At 44.4% G+C, this 18,794-nt stretch overlaps 1 protein-coding gene across 1 annotated transcript in view; it reads right to left on the bottom strand.

Annotated features, from left to right (window-relative positions):
* The window catches only part of LOC139386759 (uncharacterized), a 112,697-nt gene that overhangs the window by 14,926 nt on the left and 78,977 nt on the right, over positions 1-18,794 (bottom strand). The window contains exons 6-7 of the mRNA XM_071132571.1: positions 6,078-6,334; positions 5,343-5,479 (exon numbers count right to left, since the gene is read on the bottom strand). Of these exons, the coding sequence (XP_070988672.1) occupies positions 5,343-5,479; positions 6,078-6,334 (394 nt within the window). The remainder of the gene's footprint in view (positions 1-5,342; positions 5,480-6,077; positions 6,335-18,794) is intronic.

The following is an 18,794-nucleotide window of genomic DNA, read 5'->3' as shown; positions in this document are numbered from 1 at the left end:
CTGTCAGCATGGTTAAAGCAGTGCTACTACTGTCAGCATGGTTAAAGCAGCGTTACTCCTGTCAGCATGGTTAAAGCAGCGTTACTCCTGTCAGCATGGTTGAAGCAGCGTAACTCCTGTCAGCATGGTTAAAGCAGTGCTACTACTGTCAGCATGGTTAAAGCAGCTTTACTACTGTCAGCATGGTTAAAGCAGCGCTACTACTGTCAGCATGGTTAAAGCAGCGTTACTCCTGTCAGCATGGTTAAAGCAGCGTTACTCCTGTCAGCATGGTTAAAGCAGTGTTACTCCTGTCAGCATGGTTAAAGCAGCGTTACTACTGTCAGCATAGTTAAAGCAGCGTTACTACTGTCAGCATGGTTAAAGCAGTGCTACTACTGTCAGCATGGTTAAAGCAGCGTTACTACTGTCAGCATGGTTAAAGCAGCGTTACTCCTGTCAGCATGGTTGAAGCAGCGTTACTCCTGTCAGCATGGTTAAAGCAGTGCTACTACTGTCAGCATGGTTAAAGCAGCATTACTACTGTCAGCATGGTTAAAGCAGCGTTACTACTGTCAGCATAGTTAAAGCAGCGTTACTCCTGTAAGCATAGTTAAAGCAGTGCTACTACTGTCAGCATGGTTAAAGCAGCGTTACTACTGTCAGCATGGTTAAAGCAGCATTACTACAGCATGTCAGCATGTCAGCATGGTTAAAGCAGCGTTACTACTGTCAGCATGGTTAAAGCAGCGTTACTACTGTCAGCATGGTTAAAGCAGTCAGCATTACTAGCATGGTCAGCATAGTTAAAGCAGCGTTACTACTGTCAGCATGGTTAAAGCAGTGCTACTACTGTCAGCATGGTTAAAGCAGCGTTACTACTGTCAGCATGGTTAAAGCAGCGTTACTACTGTCAGCATGGTTAAAGCATTGCTACTACTGTCATCATGGTTAAAGCAGCGTTACTACTGTCAGCATGGTTAAAGCAGTGTTACTACTGTCAGCATGGTTAAAGCAGTGCTACTACTGTCAGCATGGTTAAAGCAGCGTTACTACTGTCAGCATAGGTAAAGCAGCATTACTACTGTCAGCATGGATGAAGCAGCGTTACTACTGTCAGATGTCAAGCAGCGTTACTACTGTCAGCATGGTTAAAGCAGCGTTACTACTGTCATCATGGTTAAAGCAGTGCTATTACTGTCAGCATGGTTAAAGCAGCGTTACTCCTGTCAGCATGGTTAAAGCAGTGCTACTACTGTCAGCATGGTTAAAGCAGCGTTACTCCTGTCAGCATGGTTAAAGCAGCGTTACTCCTGTCAGCATGGTTGAAGCAGCGTTACTCCTGTCAGCATGGTTAAAGCAGTGCTACTACTGTCAGCATGGTTAAAGCAGCTTTACTACTGTCAGCATGGTTAAAGCAGCGTTACTACTGACATGAAAAGTTAAAGCAGCATTACTACTGTCAGCATGGTTAAAGCAGTGCTACTACTGTCAGCATGGTTAAAGCAGCGTTACTACTGTCAGCATGGTGAAAGCAGCGTTACTCCTGTCAGCATGGTTGAAGCAGCGTTACTCCTGTCAGCATGGTTAAAGCAGTGCTACTACTGTCAGCATGGTTAAAGCAGCGTTACTACTGTCAGCATGGTTAAAGCAGCGTTACTACTGTCAGCATAGTTAAAGCAGCGTTACTCCTGTCAGCATGGTTAAAGCAGTGCTACTACTGTCAGCATGGTTAAAGCAGCGTTACTACTGTCAGCATGGTTAAAGCAGCATTACTACTGTCAGCATGGATGAAGCAGCGTTACTACTGTCAGCATGGTTAAAGCAGCGTTACTACTGTCAGCATGGTTAAAGCAGCGTTACTATTGTCATCATGGTTAAAGCAGTGCTACTACTGTCAGCATGGTTAAAGCAGCGTTACTCCTGTCAGCATGGTTAAAGCAGTGCTACTACTGTCAGCATGGTTAAAGCAGCGTTACTCCTGTCAGCATGGTTAAAGCAGTGCTACTACTGTCAGCATGGTTAAAGCAGCGTTACTCCTGTCAGCATGGTTAAAGCAGCGTTACTCCTGTCAGCATGGTTAAAGCAGCGTTACTCCTGTCAGCATGGTTGAAGCAGCGTTACTCCTGTCAGCATGGTTAAAGCAGCGTTACTACTGTCAGCATGGTTAAAGCAGTGCTACTACTGTCAGCATGGTTAAAGCAGTGCTACTACTGTCAGCATGGTTAAAGCAGCGTTACTACTGTCAGCATGGTTAAAGCAGTGCTACTACTGCTGGTCCTGTGGAACATATTGAAGCCATCAAGACATAAAGTAAAGCTGCTTTGTGGAGTGTATTGTACTTCAACTCTCTACAGCACATATGTCAGAGTCAAGGCCCGCGGGCCACATCCGGCCCGCAAGAAGGTTTTTTACGGCCCCTGGGATGATCTTGATTTATTATTAGAACCGGCCCGCAGCAAGCCGGCAGCCCGCAGATCTTTTACACGCACCAATACTACATTTCCCACAATGCAAAGGTGACGCACCGAGCAGTAGGCTGCTTCATTTCAATATTTATTGGCACAGCAGTCGTCAGCATCACAGTAAAATTAACTTTCAGATACCCATCAAAAATGGCAAAACGGAAGGTGGATACTGAGAACCGGGGGTTTCAAACAAGGTGGGAGTCGGAGTATATGTTCACGAAGGTAGCTGGAAAACCTGTGTGTCTTCTGTGTGGAGAAAGTGTGGCGGTACTGAAAGAGTATAATCTGAGACGACATTATGAAACGAAACACGCGGACAAAAACAAGAATATGGACATGGAACAAAGGCTACAAAAGGCAGAGGAATTAAAACGAGGCCTCAAATCTCGACAGGCTCTGTTCAAAAAAGCCAAATCACAAGGCCAGGCTGCTGTCAAGGCCAGTTTTATTTTGGCAGAAGAGATCGCTAAATCAGCCCGGCCATTTACGGAGGGGGATTTCATCAAAAACTGCATGATTAAAGTTTGTGACGAAGTTTGCCCAGAAAAAAGGCAACTCTTTTTAAATGTGAGTCTGAGCAGAAACACCATTGCCGAGAGAGTAGACCAGTTGTCCATCAATCTAAAAGAGCAGCTTGTGAAAAAGGGAAAAGATTTTATTGCATATTCCTTGGCTGTGGATGAGAGCACCGACATTTCTGACATTGCCCAGTTGTCAATTTTCATCCGCGGAGTGGACTCCAACCTAAGCGTGACAGAGGAGTTTTTGGCTTTACGTCCTATGCATGGCACAACTACGGGGCATGATTTGTATGAAGAGGTGTCAAGATGTGTAAATGAGATGGAGCTGCCTTGGGAAAAACTCGTGGGTTTGACAACCGACGGAGCACCTGCGATGTGTGGACACAGGAGCGGACTGGTGGCGAAGATACGGGAAAAGATGCAAGAGGAAAACGCGACAGGTGAGCTGACAGCTTATCATTGTATCATACACCAGGAAGCGTTGTGCGGTAAAGCCTTGAAAATGGAGCATGTAATGAGCATCATCACGCGCACAGTTAACTTTATCAGAGCCAAAGGTTTGAATCACCGCCAGTTCAAGGCATTTCTGACGGAGTTAGAAACGGAGCATGGTGATTTGCCTTATCACACAGAGGTGCGATGGCTAAGCCAGGGAAAGGTGCTTCAAAGATGTTTCGAGCTTCGTGAGGAGATTTGTCTGTTCTTGGACAGCAAAGGGAAAGACACAACACAACTCCGAGACGAAATGTTTCTGTGTGAAATGGCTTTTCTGTGTGACATTACGAGTCATCTGAATGCAATAAACTTGCAGCTGCAGGGTCGGGATCGTGTCATCTCTGATATGTACAGTACAGTGAAGGCATTTAAAACCAAACTGACTCTGTGGGAGACGCAGATGCGGAAAGAAAATTTGAGCCACTTTCCCAGCTGCCAGACCATGAAAGAGAAGCTCTCTACCAGTGCGTTCCCGAGCACACAGTTGGCTGATAAAATAGGTATGCTTGCCGCTGACTTTCGACGCCGATTTGCTGACTTTGAAGCACAAAAAAGCAGGTTGGAACTGCTCGGTAACCCATTTGCTGTTGACGTGGAAAGCTCACCACCAAACCTCCAAATGGAGTTGATTGACCTCCAATGCAATGATGCACTGAGGGCAAAATATGCGGCAGTGGGTGCTGCGGAGTTCGCCCGTTTCCTCCCCGGCACAATGCCCCAGCTGCGCATCCAGGCTGCTCAAACGTTGTCTATGTTTGGCAGCACATACCTGTGTGAACAACTGTTTTCTTTGATGAACCTGAACAAAACATCACACAGAAGTCGACTTACTGCTGAACACCTCCACTCAATTCTGAGGATTTCTTCAGCTCAGAGCCTTACCCCGAACATTGAAGAACTTGTGGAAAAGATGGGACACCACCAAGTATCACCCTCAACCTCAAACAAGTGAACATTACTGTGCAATCACATATTTAGAGTTTTTACTCAGTTCAAGTTTAAAAGTTAAAATTTAATATTTGTTTTCACTGCATGTTACTTCTCCTTAAACAAAGTGTTGTTTTTGATTAATAGATTTTTGCACTTTATTTTTTTGTATTTCAATCCAATTATATTTTAAAAATATTTCAGTTGAGTGGATGATAGAAAATTGCTATTATTGTTTTTTCTTTGAAGTAAATTTAGCCCACTTTTGCTAAAATAGAAAATATAGTCTACTGATGGTGCCTTGAATACCGGTTTCTTTCATTTAATGTTCATGTTATGGGGATATTTATATAAAGGAAATTTGTCTTTTGTGTCTGTTGAAAATTAAAGATTACTGACAGAGCCATAAGAAAATATTGCTTTATTTATCTGATCATATTGTAATATATTTGTTAGGTTTTCAGTAGGTTCAATTAGGTTCACTAGACTATATGCGTCATTTAAAAAATTTTCAATGAACATTCGAACAGTCCGGCCCTCGTCTTGTAGCTGATTTTTTTATTTGGCCCTCCGTCCATTTGACTTTGACACCCCTGCTCTACAGCTTTTCATGCTTTGGCGGAGAGTGAATGTGCAATGACTGGGGTCTGGAGATTGTCCTGATCATGAAAAACGAAGGGCCTGAGTAGTGTTGCAAAATTCCTGGAACTTTCAATAAATGTCCCGGTTTTCCAGAAATCCTGGTTGAAGGATTACGGATTTTCTGCTTATTCCTTCCTGATTCCGTCTTTCTGGGAATCTTTTAACCCGGGATTTCAGAAAAAAATGCCAATTTATTGAAAGTTCCAGGAATTTTGCAATCCTAGCCCTAAGTCATGCTATAACTACTGCAGAGTTATTCCTGGTAAGGTCAAAACGCCTAGCTCTAAATTATGACATAGTGCCCTCTGACCTCTCTGCATGGCGATGACGGTGATGTTGTGCCACTGCTCGCGCTCACGGTCCAGCTCCATTACCGTGGTGATGAGGCCGCTGTCTGCAGTGATACGAAACAGAGCCTCCTGGTCTGACTGGGGATCAATAGAGAATCTGGGAGAGATGGAGAACGGGAGGAGGGAGAGAAAGAGGAGGGTGGGGGAGGGATATGGTAAGAAGAGGCGGCGGGGGAGAGGGAGAGAGAGAGAGGGACAGAGGGGACAGAGTGAGACCAAGATATTGAGTGAAAGCAGGAGAGGGGGAGAGGGAGAGAGAAAGATAAGCATGAGAGGATATAAATGGCCAGGGAATTAATATCACAGATTATCGTAGTCGATATGAGCTCACTTGAAGTAGAGCTGATTTATCTAAATATCTCAATGAACGTTGTAACTACCGTTCCACCACACATTGCCCTTTTCCTCATTTGTATAGCTGTGTGAAAACAGGGCCAGCACTCACTAGATCATTTTTTCTTAAGAGAACATATAATGATAATTTTGCCTCGATCCTTTCTTAGTGTGTGAGTGTGTGTGTGTGAGTGTGTGTGTGTGTGTGTGTGTGTGTGTGTGTGTGTGTGTGTGTGTGTGTGTGTGTGTGTGTGTGTGTGTGTGTGTGTGTGTGTGTGTGTGTGTGTGTGTGTGTGTAAGAGAGAGAGAGAGAGAGAGAGAGAGAGAGAGAGAGAGAGAGAGTTTATGATCCAGTCCAGCACCTGATGTTGTTGGTGAGTCCAGTATCAGGGTCCACAGCACTAACCCTTCCCACAGTGCAAGCGGGAGGGCAGTTCTCGGACACGTCCATCCGGTAGTGTGTCCGGGAGAAACGAGGCGGCTCGTCAGCGTCCAGCACAGCCACCCTGATAGAGGCGCGGTCCTTAAAGGGCCCACGGCGCAGGAACCGAGAGTCCACCATAGGGTTCAACACCTCCACGGAGAAGGAGTAGGAGCTACGACTCTCATAGTCTACAGCCTGCAGGGAGAGAGAGAGGTGTTACAGTAGGTGTCTATATGCTGGTTCTGTAGGGGAACATTACCAAGTGGTATTGTATCATGCTTTCTCTTTACAACACCGGTAGTTAATGTATTCACGTTCTCGTGTGTGGTCGTGGGTATGGCGTAGAAACATATGCATTTCCATACAAATGCAATAAGCTCACCTTAACAGCGAACATTTCACGAGGTTCTATTTAATTCAGTGGTAGAAACATAAACATTGATCTATTGATCTGGTTAACTATTACATTCACGATACAGTACGTAGTCAGCAGGAAGCTGTGAAGGTTTCATGCTATAGCTCCAGTCTGGTCTGAGTCTGGCGTCTACTGAGAAGTTATGAACACTAAGTGCTAGCTGAGGTGTGTCGGTCTATCTGTCTGCCTCTCTATCCATCTGTCTGCCTGGCTCTCCATCTGTCTGCCTGGCTCTCCATCTGTCTGCCTGGCTCTCCATCTGTCTGCAAGGCTCTAACTCTCTCCCTTACCTCTCTCTCTCTCTCTCTCTCTCTCTCTCTCTCTCTCTCTCTCTCTCTCTCTCTCTCTCTCTCTCTCTCTCTCTCTCTCTCTCTCTCTCTCTCTCTCTCTCTCTCTCTCTCTCTCTCTCTCTCTCTCTCTCTCTCTCTCTCTCTCTCTCATTCCTTCTCTAGTCTGAAGGAATGAGTCTGTCTCTGATCAAATCAGGACAGATGATTGCTAGCGAGGGCAAAGCCCTGCCTTGATTACATACTGGAGAGCAACACGGCTGGGTCTGGTTCCAAACAGCTTTCTGAGGTTTTTCTACATGACATGGGCTTCCTGAGCCGAATATTGGATGAAGGCAGTATGATTGGCAGAAAGATGCAGGCTGGAGTGGGGATAAATAGACTGGTTAGGTATGAGCAATATTCAAAGCAAAAACTAACTTTGAAGGTCCCTCATGGAGGAAAATATTGATATTTTTCTCCTATTTCCCCCCCCCCACACACACACACCTTTTCATTTTCTCACAGTTGTAAATAACTGTATTCTCTTAGAATAAATCTGTAATCGTAACAGGGGATAGACTGCAAAAAAATATGTAGTGAGAAAAGGGCAATTGAAGGGCACAGATATTGAAATGTAGGCAATAACGGAACATTTCTATGTAGGGAAAAAGGAAATGTCAGAGAGAGAAAGAGGGAGGCAGGAAGGGAGAGGGAGCGAGGGGGGGAGGAGGTCTATAACAGGATCCCATTAGGGGGAAAGAGAGACAATCTGTCTGAGGAGGAGAGATGTCACTTATACTGTGAGCACACACTCATCACCCCCTCCCTTCCTCTAGCCAGTACTCCATCACCCACTACCTCTCTCTCTCTCTCTCTCTCTCTCTCTATCTCTCTCTCTCTCCCTCCCTCCCTCTCACAGGCACTCGATCAACCTCTCCACTCCCCACCTAGTGTTCAGAGGTCCATCTCTGACACCCAGAATAAACATTAATCTCTCTCCCTCGCTCACGCTTACAGAAAGCACTTATCACCACCTCCCTTTTTCTCTCTCTCTCTCTGCTGCTCTCTCTCTGTCTCTCTACTGCTCTCTCTCTCTCTGTCTCTCTGCTGCTCTCTCTCTCCATCTTTCTCTGCTGCTCTCTCTCTCCATCTCTCTCTGCTGTTCTCTCTCTCTCTGTATCTCTGCTGCTCTCTCTCTCTCTCTCTGTCTCTCTCTCTCTCTCTCTCTCTGCTGATCTCTCTCTCTCTGTCTCTCTGCTGCTCTCTGCTCTCTCTCTCTCTATCTCTCTCTCTCTCTGCTCTCTCTCTTTCTGCTGGTCTCTCTCTCTGTCTTTCTGCTGGTCTCTCTCTCTGTCTCTCTGCTGCTCTCTCTCTCCATCTCTCAGTACAACCGTCTCTTGTCTTGCCCTACACTCACTCTTTTTTTGAAATTCAAATTATTTATCTGTAACAATTGCCTTTTGCTTCAGTCTAAGTATGAAATTAATTAACTAAACAGTATGGTACAGTAGTCAAATGGTCATAATTAACTCATCATGCATCAAATATGGTTAATGCGCATGTGTGTGGGTGTGTGTGTTCATGTCCACTGTGATCAGTGAAGCTTTCAATGATCTAAATCGGACTCCTTTGCAGCCATTGTATATGTTCACCCTGCAAATGAAAAATGATCTCTTCAACTGCATGATGTTGTATAAGAGCCTTTTCTATCCTGCTGACCTAGCCTTTGTGAGGTCCTACTCGATTATCTACATTTTATATCAAAATAATGTCTTCGTCTGACTACTAATTTAAGATGACAGACTTAGCTCTGAGCAATTTTGCAGACAGACATGCAGCTGCAGTACTGTTGGAACAGAGTATCTCCTAAATCTCTCCACCACTTTGTTCTCTCTCTACGTCGATTCTGTCACTCGTGCTGTTTGTGTCTTTCCTCCATCTCTCTTTCTCTTCTCTCTCCCTCTGCCCTCTAGGTTTACACATCCCATTGTTTTTTATATACAGTTGAAGTCTGAAGTTTACATACACCTTAGCCAAATACGTTTAAACTCAGTTCTTCATAATTCCTGACATTTAATCCTAGTAAAAATTCCCTGTTTTAGGTCAGTTAGGATCACCACTTTATTTTAAGAATGTGAAATGTCAGAATAATAGTAGAGAGAATGATTTATTTCAGCTTTTATATCTTTCATCACATTCCCAGTGGGTCAGAAGTGTACATACACTCAATTAGTATTTGGTAGCATTGCCTTTAAATGGTTTAACTTGGGTCAAACATTTTGGGTAGCCTTCCACAAGTTTCCCGCAATAAGTTGGGTGAATTTTGGCCCATTCCTTCTGACAGAGCTGGTGTAACTGAGTCAGGTTTGTAGGCCTCCTTGCTCGCACACGCTTTTTCTGTTCTGCCCACACATTTTCTATAGGATTGAGGTCAGTGCTTTGTGATGGCCACTCCAATACCTTGACCTTGTTGTCCTTTAGACATTTTTCCACAACTTTGGAAGTATGCTTGGGGTCATTGTCCATTTGGAAAACCCATTTGCAACCAAGCTTTAACTTCCTGACTGATGTCTTGAGATGTTGCTTCAATATATTCAAATAATTACCGTATGATGTCATCTATTTTGTGAAGTGCACCAGTCCCTCCTGCAGCAAAGCACCCCCACAACATGATGTTGCCACCCCCATGCTTCAAGGTTGGGATAGTGTTCTTCGGCTTGCAAGCCTCCCCCTTTTTCCTCCAAACACATCGATGGTCATTATGGCCAAACAGTTCTATTTTTGTTTCATCAGACCAGAGGACATTTTTTGAAAAGGTATGATCTTTGTCCCCATGTGCAGTTTCAAACTGTAGTCTGGCTTTTTTATGGCTTCTACCTTGCTGAGCAGCCTTTCAGGTTATGTCGATATTGGACTCGTTTTACTGTGGATATAGATACTTTTGTACCTGTTTCCTCCAGCATCTTCACAAGGTCCTTTTCTGTTGTTCTGGGATTGATTTGCACTTTTCACACCAAAGTATGTTCATCTCTAGGTGCCAGAATGTCTCCTTCCTGAGCGGTATGACGGCTGCGTGGTCCCATGGTGTTTATACTTGCGTACTATTGTTTGTACAGATGAACATGGTACATTCAGACGTTTGGAAATTGCTCCCAAGGATGAACCAGACTTGTGGAGGTCTACAATTTTTTTCTGAGGTCTTGGCTGATATCTCTTGATTTTCTCATGTTGTCAAGCAAAGAGGCACTGAGTTTGAAGGTAGGCCTTGAAATACATCCACAGGTACACCTCCAATTGACTCAAATGATATCAATTAGCCTATCAGAAGCTTCTAAAGCCATGACATAATTTTATGGAATTTTATAAGCTGTTTAAAGGCACAATCAACTTAGTATATGTAAACTTCTGACGCACTGGAATTGTGATACAGTGAATTATAAGTGAAATAATCTGTCTGTAAACAATTGTTGGAAAAATGACTTGTGTCATGCACAAAGTAGATGTCCTTACTGACTTGACAAAACTATAGTTTGTTAACAAGAAATTTGTGGAGTAGTTGACTTCAACTGTATTTCTTTTACTCTCTCTCGCTCTTCTACTCATTATCCCCCTCCCTCCCTCCCTCCCTCCCTCCCTCCCTCCCTCCCTCCCTCCCTCCCTCCCTCCCTCCCTCCCTCCCTCCCTCTCTCCCTCCCTCCCTCCCTCCCTCCCTCCCTCCCTCCCTCCCTCCCTCCCTCCCTCCCTCTATTCCCCCTTTCCCTATTTTCCTTTCTATCCTATGTCCCATTATCTCTCTTCCTCGCTCTCCCTCTCTCTGAGGAGATTAGCACCATCTCTCTTCTCTGTGAGAAAACAACACAGATAATCCTCAGAGTGCTGCTAGCGGTGACCGTGGATTAGCCAGCCATTTAAAGTGAGAGCATATGGAAATAACGTCTAACCAATGGAATCAAAGTGTCCCCAGGTGGAATCACAGACACACTAGTAGCAGGCTTACACAACTCATACTCCCAAATGGGAGAATGGGGATATTGGGAGAAGATGTGTTAATGATCGTTCTATACGATGTAGTACACTGTATATTTCCCATTCAACTCCAAATGTTGCTCAGGATCAGCGTGAGTTCTAGGCTTGTGTAGCATGCAGCTGTGTAGGCAGCACACTCTGGGATAGAGCCAGCTAGCCGCTTCCCTTAGGCACATGTTAAAGGCTTGGATAGGTATACACAATATGGTAATAGCTCCACCCTGCCCGGTAACAGATTAGGTTACACATTCCTAAAACTGCCTAGGGGGATAAGGGCTCTAAAGGTCAGTTTGTGATTTATGCTGAGGCTTCCTTCAGTCTTTTTCTCCCTGACCACACACTATCACGTGTAAGTACAGGGTATCATGTAAATTAACTATTTTTGATTACAGCTGTTATAGTTACCACTGGGAGGCAGCAATGCAGAGTAGTAACAAGAGACGACTTGATGTTTACGGTGAAGAAACCCATACTGTAAACCTTAGATCAGTGTTCCCCAACTGGTGGCCCGCAGGTGGTTTTATCTGGCCCCCCAAGCTTTCTGAGCAAATAAATCAATATTTTGGGGATTTGGACATAAGACTGTAAAAACACCAAGAAATCAGCTCCAAGTGATTTGAATTTAAGAAATTTAAATTTAAGAAAGTATTTTCACACATAATAGAGAAACACATGATCGTATACAAATGTAAGCAAGGTTTAAAATTCTTATGCTTTAGTCAAACATTATATCTGTTTGGGTTTATTGCGGTCAATTTGCAGTCTATAAACTATTTGTAATTATGTTCCAGCCCCCAGGCAGACCATCCGCTCAAGAAAAACAATCGGCCAGCGGTTGAATCTAGTTGATGATCCCTGGCTTATATTAACCAGAAAGGGAAGATGCAGGAATAAAGTGATAAGCAGACCGCTAAGCAGACCGCTAAGCAGACCGCTAAGCAGACCGGCTGCCTTTCCGCTTTTGGAACAATGTGACGTTGTTAACACATCCTCATTTTGCTACACAGTGCATTCAGAAAGTATTCATACCCCTTGACTTATTCCACATTTTGTTGTGTTACAGCCTGAACAAAGTTATGGAGAAGTACAGATCAGGGTTGGGTTATAAACAAATGTCCAAAACTTTGAACATCCCACGGAGCACCATTACACTCCACACAGCTGGGGTTTAAGGAAGAGTGTCCAGAAAAAAATAAGCAAACATGTTTGGTGTTCACCAAAAGGCATGTGGGAGACTCCCCAAACATATGAAAGAAGGTACTCTGGTCAGATGAGACTAAAATTGAGCTTTTCGGCCATCACGGAAAACACTATGTCTGGCGCAAACCCAGCACCTCTCATCACCCCGAGAACACTATCCCCACAGTGAAGCATGGTGGTGGCAGCATCATGCTGGGGGGGGGGGGGGGGGGTGTTTTTCATTCAGCAGGGACTGGGAAACTGGTCAGAATTGAAGGAATGATGGATGGCACTAAATACAGGGAAATTCTTGAGGGAAACCTGTTTCAGTCTTTGAGACTGGGACGGAGGTTCACCTTCCAACAGGACAATGACCCTAAGCATACTGCTAAAGCAACACTCGAGTGGTTTAAGGGGAAACATTTAAATGTCTTGGAATGGCCTAGTCAAAGCCCAGACCTCAAAGCAATTGAGAATCTGTGGTATTAAAGATTGCTGTACACCAGCGGAACCCATCCAACTTGAAGGAGCTGGAGCAGTTTTCCCTTGAAGAATGGGAAAACATCCCAGTGGCTAGATGTGCCAAGCTTATAGAGACATACCCCAAGAGACTTGCAGCTGTAATTGCTGCAAAAGGTGGCTCTACAAAGTATTGACTTTGGGGGGTGAATAGTTATGCACGTTCAAGTTCAGTTTTTCTGTCTTATTTCTTATTTGTTTCATAATAAAAATATTTTGCATCTTCAAAGTGGTAGGCATGTTGTGTAAATCAAATGACACAACCCCCCCCAAAAATCCATTTTAATTCCAGGTTGTAAGGCATTGGGGGTGAATACTTTCACAAGCCACTGTAACTACAATGTTGTTGATCCATCCTCAATTTTCTCATATCACAGCCATTAAACTCTGTACGTATTTTAAAAAGTCACCATTTGCCTAATGGTGAAATCCCTGAGTGGGTTCCTTCCTCTCCAGTAACTGAGTTAGGAAGGATGCCTGTATCATTGTAGTGACTGTGTGTATTGATACACCAGCCAAAGGGTAATTAATAACTTCACCATGCTCAAAGGAATATTTAATGAAATGTTTTTTTCTTAAAACTTATTTCCACTTTGACATTATGGTGTATTGTGTGTAGACCAGTGACAATATTTTTATACTATATTACTATATTTTTCAGACCCCTTCACTTTTTCCAAATTTTACTACGTTACAGCCGTATTCTAAAATGGATTAAATAGCTCCCCCCCCCCCATCAATCTACACACAATACCCCATAATGACAAAGCGAAAACAGGTTGGATTTTTTGGTGGCGAATGTATTACAAATAAAAAACTAAAATATCACATTTACATAAGTATACAGACTATTTACTTAGTACTTTGTTGAAGCACCTTTGGCAGTGATTACAGCCTCAAGTCTTCTTGGTTATGATGCTAGAAGCATGGCACACCTATATTTGGGGAGTTTGTCCCATTCTTCTCTGCAAATCCTCTCAAGCTCTGTCAGGCTGGATAGGGAGCATCGCTGTACAGCTATTTTCAGGTCTCTCCAGAGATGTTAGATCGGGTTCAAGTCCGGGCTCTGGCTGGGCCACTCAAGGACAGTCAGAGACTTGTCCCGATGCCACTCCTGCGTTGTCTTGGCTGTGTGCTTAGGGCCAGTGTCCTGTTGGAATGTGAACGTTCTCCCCCAGTCTGAGGTCCTGAGCGGTCTGGAGCAGGTTGCCATTAGATCTCTCTGTACTTTTCTCCGTTCATCTTTGTCTCAATACTGACTAGTCTCCCAGTCCCTGCCGCTGAAAAACATCCCTGTAGCATGATGCTGCCACCACCATGCTTCACTGTAGGGATGGTATTGGCCAGGTGATGAGCAGTGCCTGGTTTCCTTCAGACATGATGCTTGACATTCAGGCCAAATAGTTCAATCTTGGTTTCATCAGACCAGAGAACCTTGTTTCTCATGGTCTGAGAGTCCTTTAGGTGCCTTTCGACAAACTCCAATCAGGCTGTCATGTGCCTTTTACTAAGGAGTGGCTTCCGTCTGGCCACTCTACCATAAAGGCCTGATTGCTGGAGTGCTGCAGACATAGTTGTCCTTCTGGAAGGTTCTCCCATCTCCACAGATTAACTCTGTCATAGTGACCATCAGGTTCTTGGTAACCTCCCTGACCAAGTCCCTTCTCCTCCGATTGCTCAGTTTGGCTGGGCGGCCAGCTCCAGGAAGAGTCTTGGTGGTTCCAAAATTCTTCTATTTAAGAATGATGGAGGCCACTCTGTTCTTGGGGAGCTTGAATGCTGCAGAAATGTTTTGGCACCCTTCCCCAGATCTGTGCCTCAACAAAATCCTGTCTTGGCTCTCTACGGACAATTCAGGTCCGTAGAGCTCTCTACGGACAATTCCTCTGACCTCATGGCTTGGTTTTTCCTCTGACATGCACTGTCAACTGTGGGACCTTATATAGACAGGTGTGTGCCTTTCCTAATCATGTCCAATCAATTGAATATAACACAGGTGGACTCCAATCAAGTCGTAGAAACATCTCAAGAATGATAAATGGAAACAGGATGCACCTGAGCTCAATTTCGAGTCTCATAGCAAAGGGTCTGATTTCTTATGATAAGGTATCTCCGTTTTTTATTTGTAATAAATTTGCTAACTTTCTAAAAACCTGTTTTTTGACTTTGGAAAATGTTTATTTAAACCATTTTAGAATAAGGCTGTAACGTAACAAAATATGGAAAAAATGAAGGGGTCTGAATACTTTCCGAATGCACTGTATAGGGCCCTGTTTTCTATTACCATTTCATCTTGCCATAGTAGTAATATCTTTTCCACCATTTCACCTGAACCAGTTGATTGTCTTTAATTGAATGAGTGTGAGGAATGTTTGTATGTCAGCACAGGTTGGTTAATTGTTCATTGTAGGCTCCTCCCACGAACTAAGCTAATGAGCTGCAGATGTTTAAATGTTTATTGGAGACTCCCAGTTTGAGTGCGAGGTGAGCAAGGAAAGACCTGTTTGTTTTAGGTGTCAATCTTTAATCCTTGTTTTAACCTTTTAGCAATTTCAACTCTGACATTTTCTAGCCTATTTTGTATTTATCAAAATAAATCTCTAATTTTGAGAGAAACTGCTTTTAGTGAAAATCTTTTTATGTGAAAGGCATCGGCTAGCCTTCTCACAGACAACAACTCCCATTATTAGGGTAGACACTAGACCATCTCTATCTCTGGAGTAACTCAGTTCACTTGATGCTTCAAGTACATTAGTGGGATTGTCTTGCTGACCCTGTTGACCTGTACTTTAGACTGATGCAGTGGTCTTATTTAATCCTTGAGAGATTGGAAACCAAAATGTATTTCTCAATTCCAGCCACATTGTAATGGTTCTGAACACTCACTTTGTCTGTGTTAGGCCTGTGTGTACAGGGACTAGATCTCATCGCAAACCACTGCCCTCAGAAAACCCCATAACGTAAATAAAAAAACTTGACTCCCAGTTTGCTCATATAAGCTGATAAATGGATAGTTGTCTGTGTTCAAATCCCCAGCCACCGTTTAGAGGTTGAATTACAGTGACTTGAGCCCAGGCAATTTAGAGAAATCATCACAACAATGAGTCAGACTGAGACAAAAAACAGCTAGTATCCTACAAAATGGCCCCGGAGAAAAGAGGAGAGGAGAAGGAGGAGTGAGGGGGTGACCGAGGGAGAGAGAGGGATACAAAAAGAGAGACTGATGAGAGAGAGGGGAGATAGACAGCTTTTTGTGGTCCTATGAGACTGTCTGCAAATAAGCAGTGATAAGAGACGGGCAGTCTTTACCCAGACTGACTGCCAGAGTGTTAACGACCCAGCTTCCCCTGCACGTCCCTGGCTAACGCTCCACCACCCTCACCTCACCCCACCTCTCCACCACTGCCCATGGGCCTGTCCCTGTCTCTCTCTGACAGATACATACACACACGCACATGCATGCATGAACACATACACACACACGTGCACATAAGCGCGCGTGCACACACACACACACACACACACACACACACACACACACACACACACACACACACACACACACACACACACACACACACACACACACAGAGACACACACGCACGCACGCACTCACTCACTCACTCACTCTCTCTTTCTTCTTCTGCCTTCCTCCCCACCTGCCTATCTGTCTCCTGTCACATCACACAATGCTGAACCTCAGTCTTTTAGGCGCCACAGTTTGTCCCTTTTTTAAATGAATCACTGTATACCTTCACACCTGTTTACTCATTCCACCGAGTGTTAACAGGGAGAGCTGCAAGATCAACAGAGTGTATGTGTGTGTTCCTGTGTGGCTGGGTGTGTGTCTGTAAGTTCAATGGTAAAAAGATACTGCCCACAGCTGTGAGAGGAGCAGGGAGGTCAGACTGAGTGGTAGCAGAAAATGTTCCAGTTTAAAATATTTTCCTCTTAAGGGTAAAAAGATCATCTCTTTCCACAAAAAACATTTCCACTGCACACACACACACACACACACACACACACACACACACACACACACACACACACACACACACACACACACACACACACACACACACACACACACACACACACACACACACACACACACGCATGCAGACAGTCTGGCCATGGAGACAGTGAGTGAGTCAGTAAACACACACTTAACACACCCACCCACCCCTACAACACATACCCCAACATACTGCATGGTTTATTTTTGTTGAACAGGGTGTAAATCATGGAGGAAGCATAGCTCTAATTTTATGCTTTGTTTATTTTAATTCTGTATGAGTCGTATCTTTCATGTATTCAATTACCTACGCGTGGATTCCCTGAAAGGCTAAATCGCTTTTAACCTCCTCAAATCTTCTTCTCAGATACACCTACTTACCTACTGTACAGCCACCTACCCACCTACCTACTGTATACCTACCTAACTACCTACCTACTGTATACCCACCTAACTACTGTATACCCACCTAACTACTGTATACCCACCTGCCTACTGTATACCCACCTACCCACTGTATAGCCACCTACCTACGGTATACCCACCTAACTACTGTATAGCCACCTACCCACCTACCTACTAAATACCTACCTACCTACGGTATACCCACCTGCCTACTGTATACCCACCTACCCACTGTATAGCCACCTACCTACTGTATACCCACCTAACTACTGTATACCCACCTACCTACTAAATACCTACCTACCTACGGTATACCCACCTGCCTACTGTATACCCACCTACCTACTGTATAGCCACCTACCTACTGTATACCCACCTAACTACTGTATACCCACCTGCCTACTGTATACCCACCTACCTACTGTATAGCCACCTACCTACTGTATACCCACCTACCTACTGTATAGCCACCTACCTACTGTATACCCACCTAACTACTGTATACCTACCTACAAACTGTATACCTACTTACCTACCCACCTACTGTATACCCACATACCCACCTACCTACTGTATACCCACCTACCCACCTATCAACTGTATACCCACCTACCCACCTACCTACTGTATACCCACCTACCTACTGTATACCTACTTACCCACCTACCCACCTACCAACTGTATACCTACTTACCCACCTACCTACTGTATACCACATACCCATCCTACCTACTGTATACCCACCTACCCACCTATCAACTGTATGCCCACCTACCTACTGTATACCTACTTACCCACCTACGCACCTACCTACTGTATACCTACTTACCCACCTACCTACTGTATACCCACATACCTACTGTATACCCACCTACCCACCTATCAACTGTATACCCACCTACCTACTGTATACCTACTTACCCACCTACCCACCTACCAACTGTATACCTACTTACGCACCTACCTACTGTATACCTACTTACCCACCTACCTACTGTATACCCACATACCTACTGTATACCCACCTACCCACCTATCAACTGTATACCCACCTACCTACTGTATACCTACTTACCCACCTACCCACCTACCAACTGTATACCTACTTACCCACCTACCTACTGTATACCTACTTACCCACCTAGCAACTGTATACCTACTTACCCACCTACCTACTGTATACCCACCCACCTACCTACTGTATACCCACCTACCTACTGTATACCTACTTACCCACCTACCTACTGTATACCCACCTACCCACCTATCAACTGTATACCCACCTACCTACTGTATACCTACTTACCCACCTACGCACCTACCTACTGTATACCTACTTACCCACCTACCTACTGTATACCCACATACCTACTGTATACCCACCTACCCACCTATCAACTGTATACCCACCTACCTACTGTATACCTACTTACCCACCTAGCAACTGTATACCTACTTACCCACCTACCTACTGTATACCCACATACCCACTTACCTACTGTATGCCCACCTACCCACTTAACAACTGTATACCTACTTACCGACCTACCTACTGTATACCCACCCACCTACCTACTGTATACCCACCTACCTACTGTATACCTACTTACCCACCTACCTACTGTATACCCACCTACCCACCTATCAACTGTATACCCACCTACCTACTGTATACCTACTTACCCACCTACCCACCTACCTACTGTATACCTACTTACCCACCTACCTACTGTATACCCACATACCTACTGTATACCTACTTACCCACTTACCAACTGTATACCTACTTACCCACCTACCTACTGTATACCCACCCACCTACCTAC

This window comes from Oncorhynchus clarkii, chromosome 28, assembly GCF_045791955.1.
Source record: "Oncorhynchus clarkii lewisi isolate Uvic-CL-2024 chromosome 28, UVic_Ocla_1.0, whole genome shotgun sequence".
NCBI classification, from domain to species: domain Eukaryota; kingdom Metazoa; phylum Chordata; class Actinopteri; order Salmoniformes; family Salmonidae; genus Oncorhynchus; species Oncorhynchus clarkii.
Note: the sequence above shows the minus strand (reverse complement) of the source record. Positions and strands in the feature narration are given on the sequence as shown.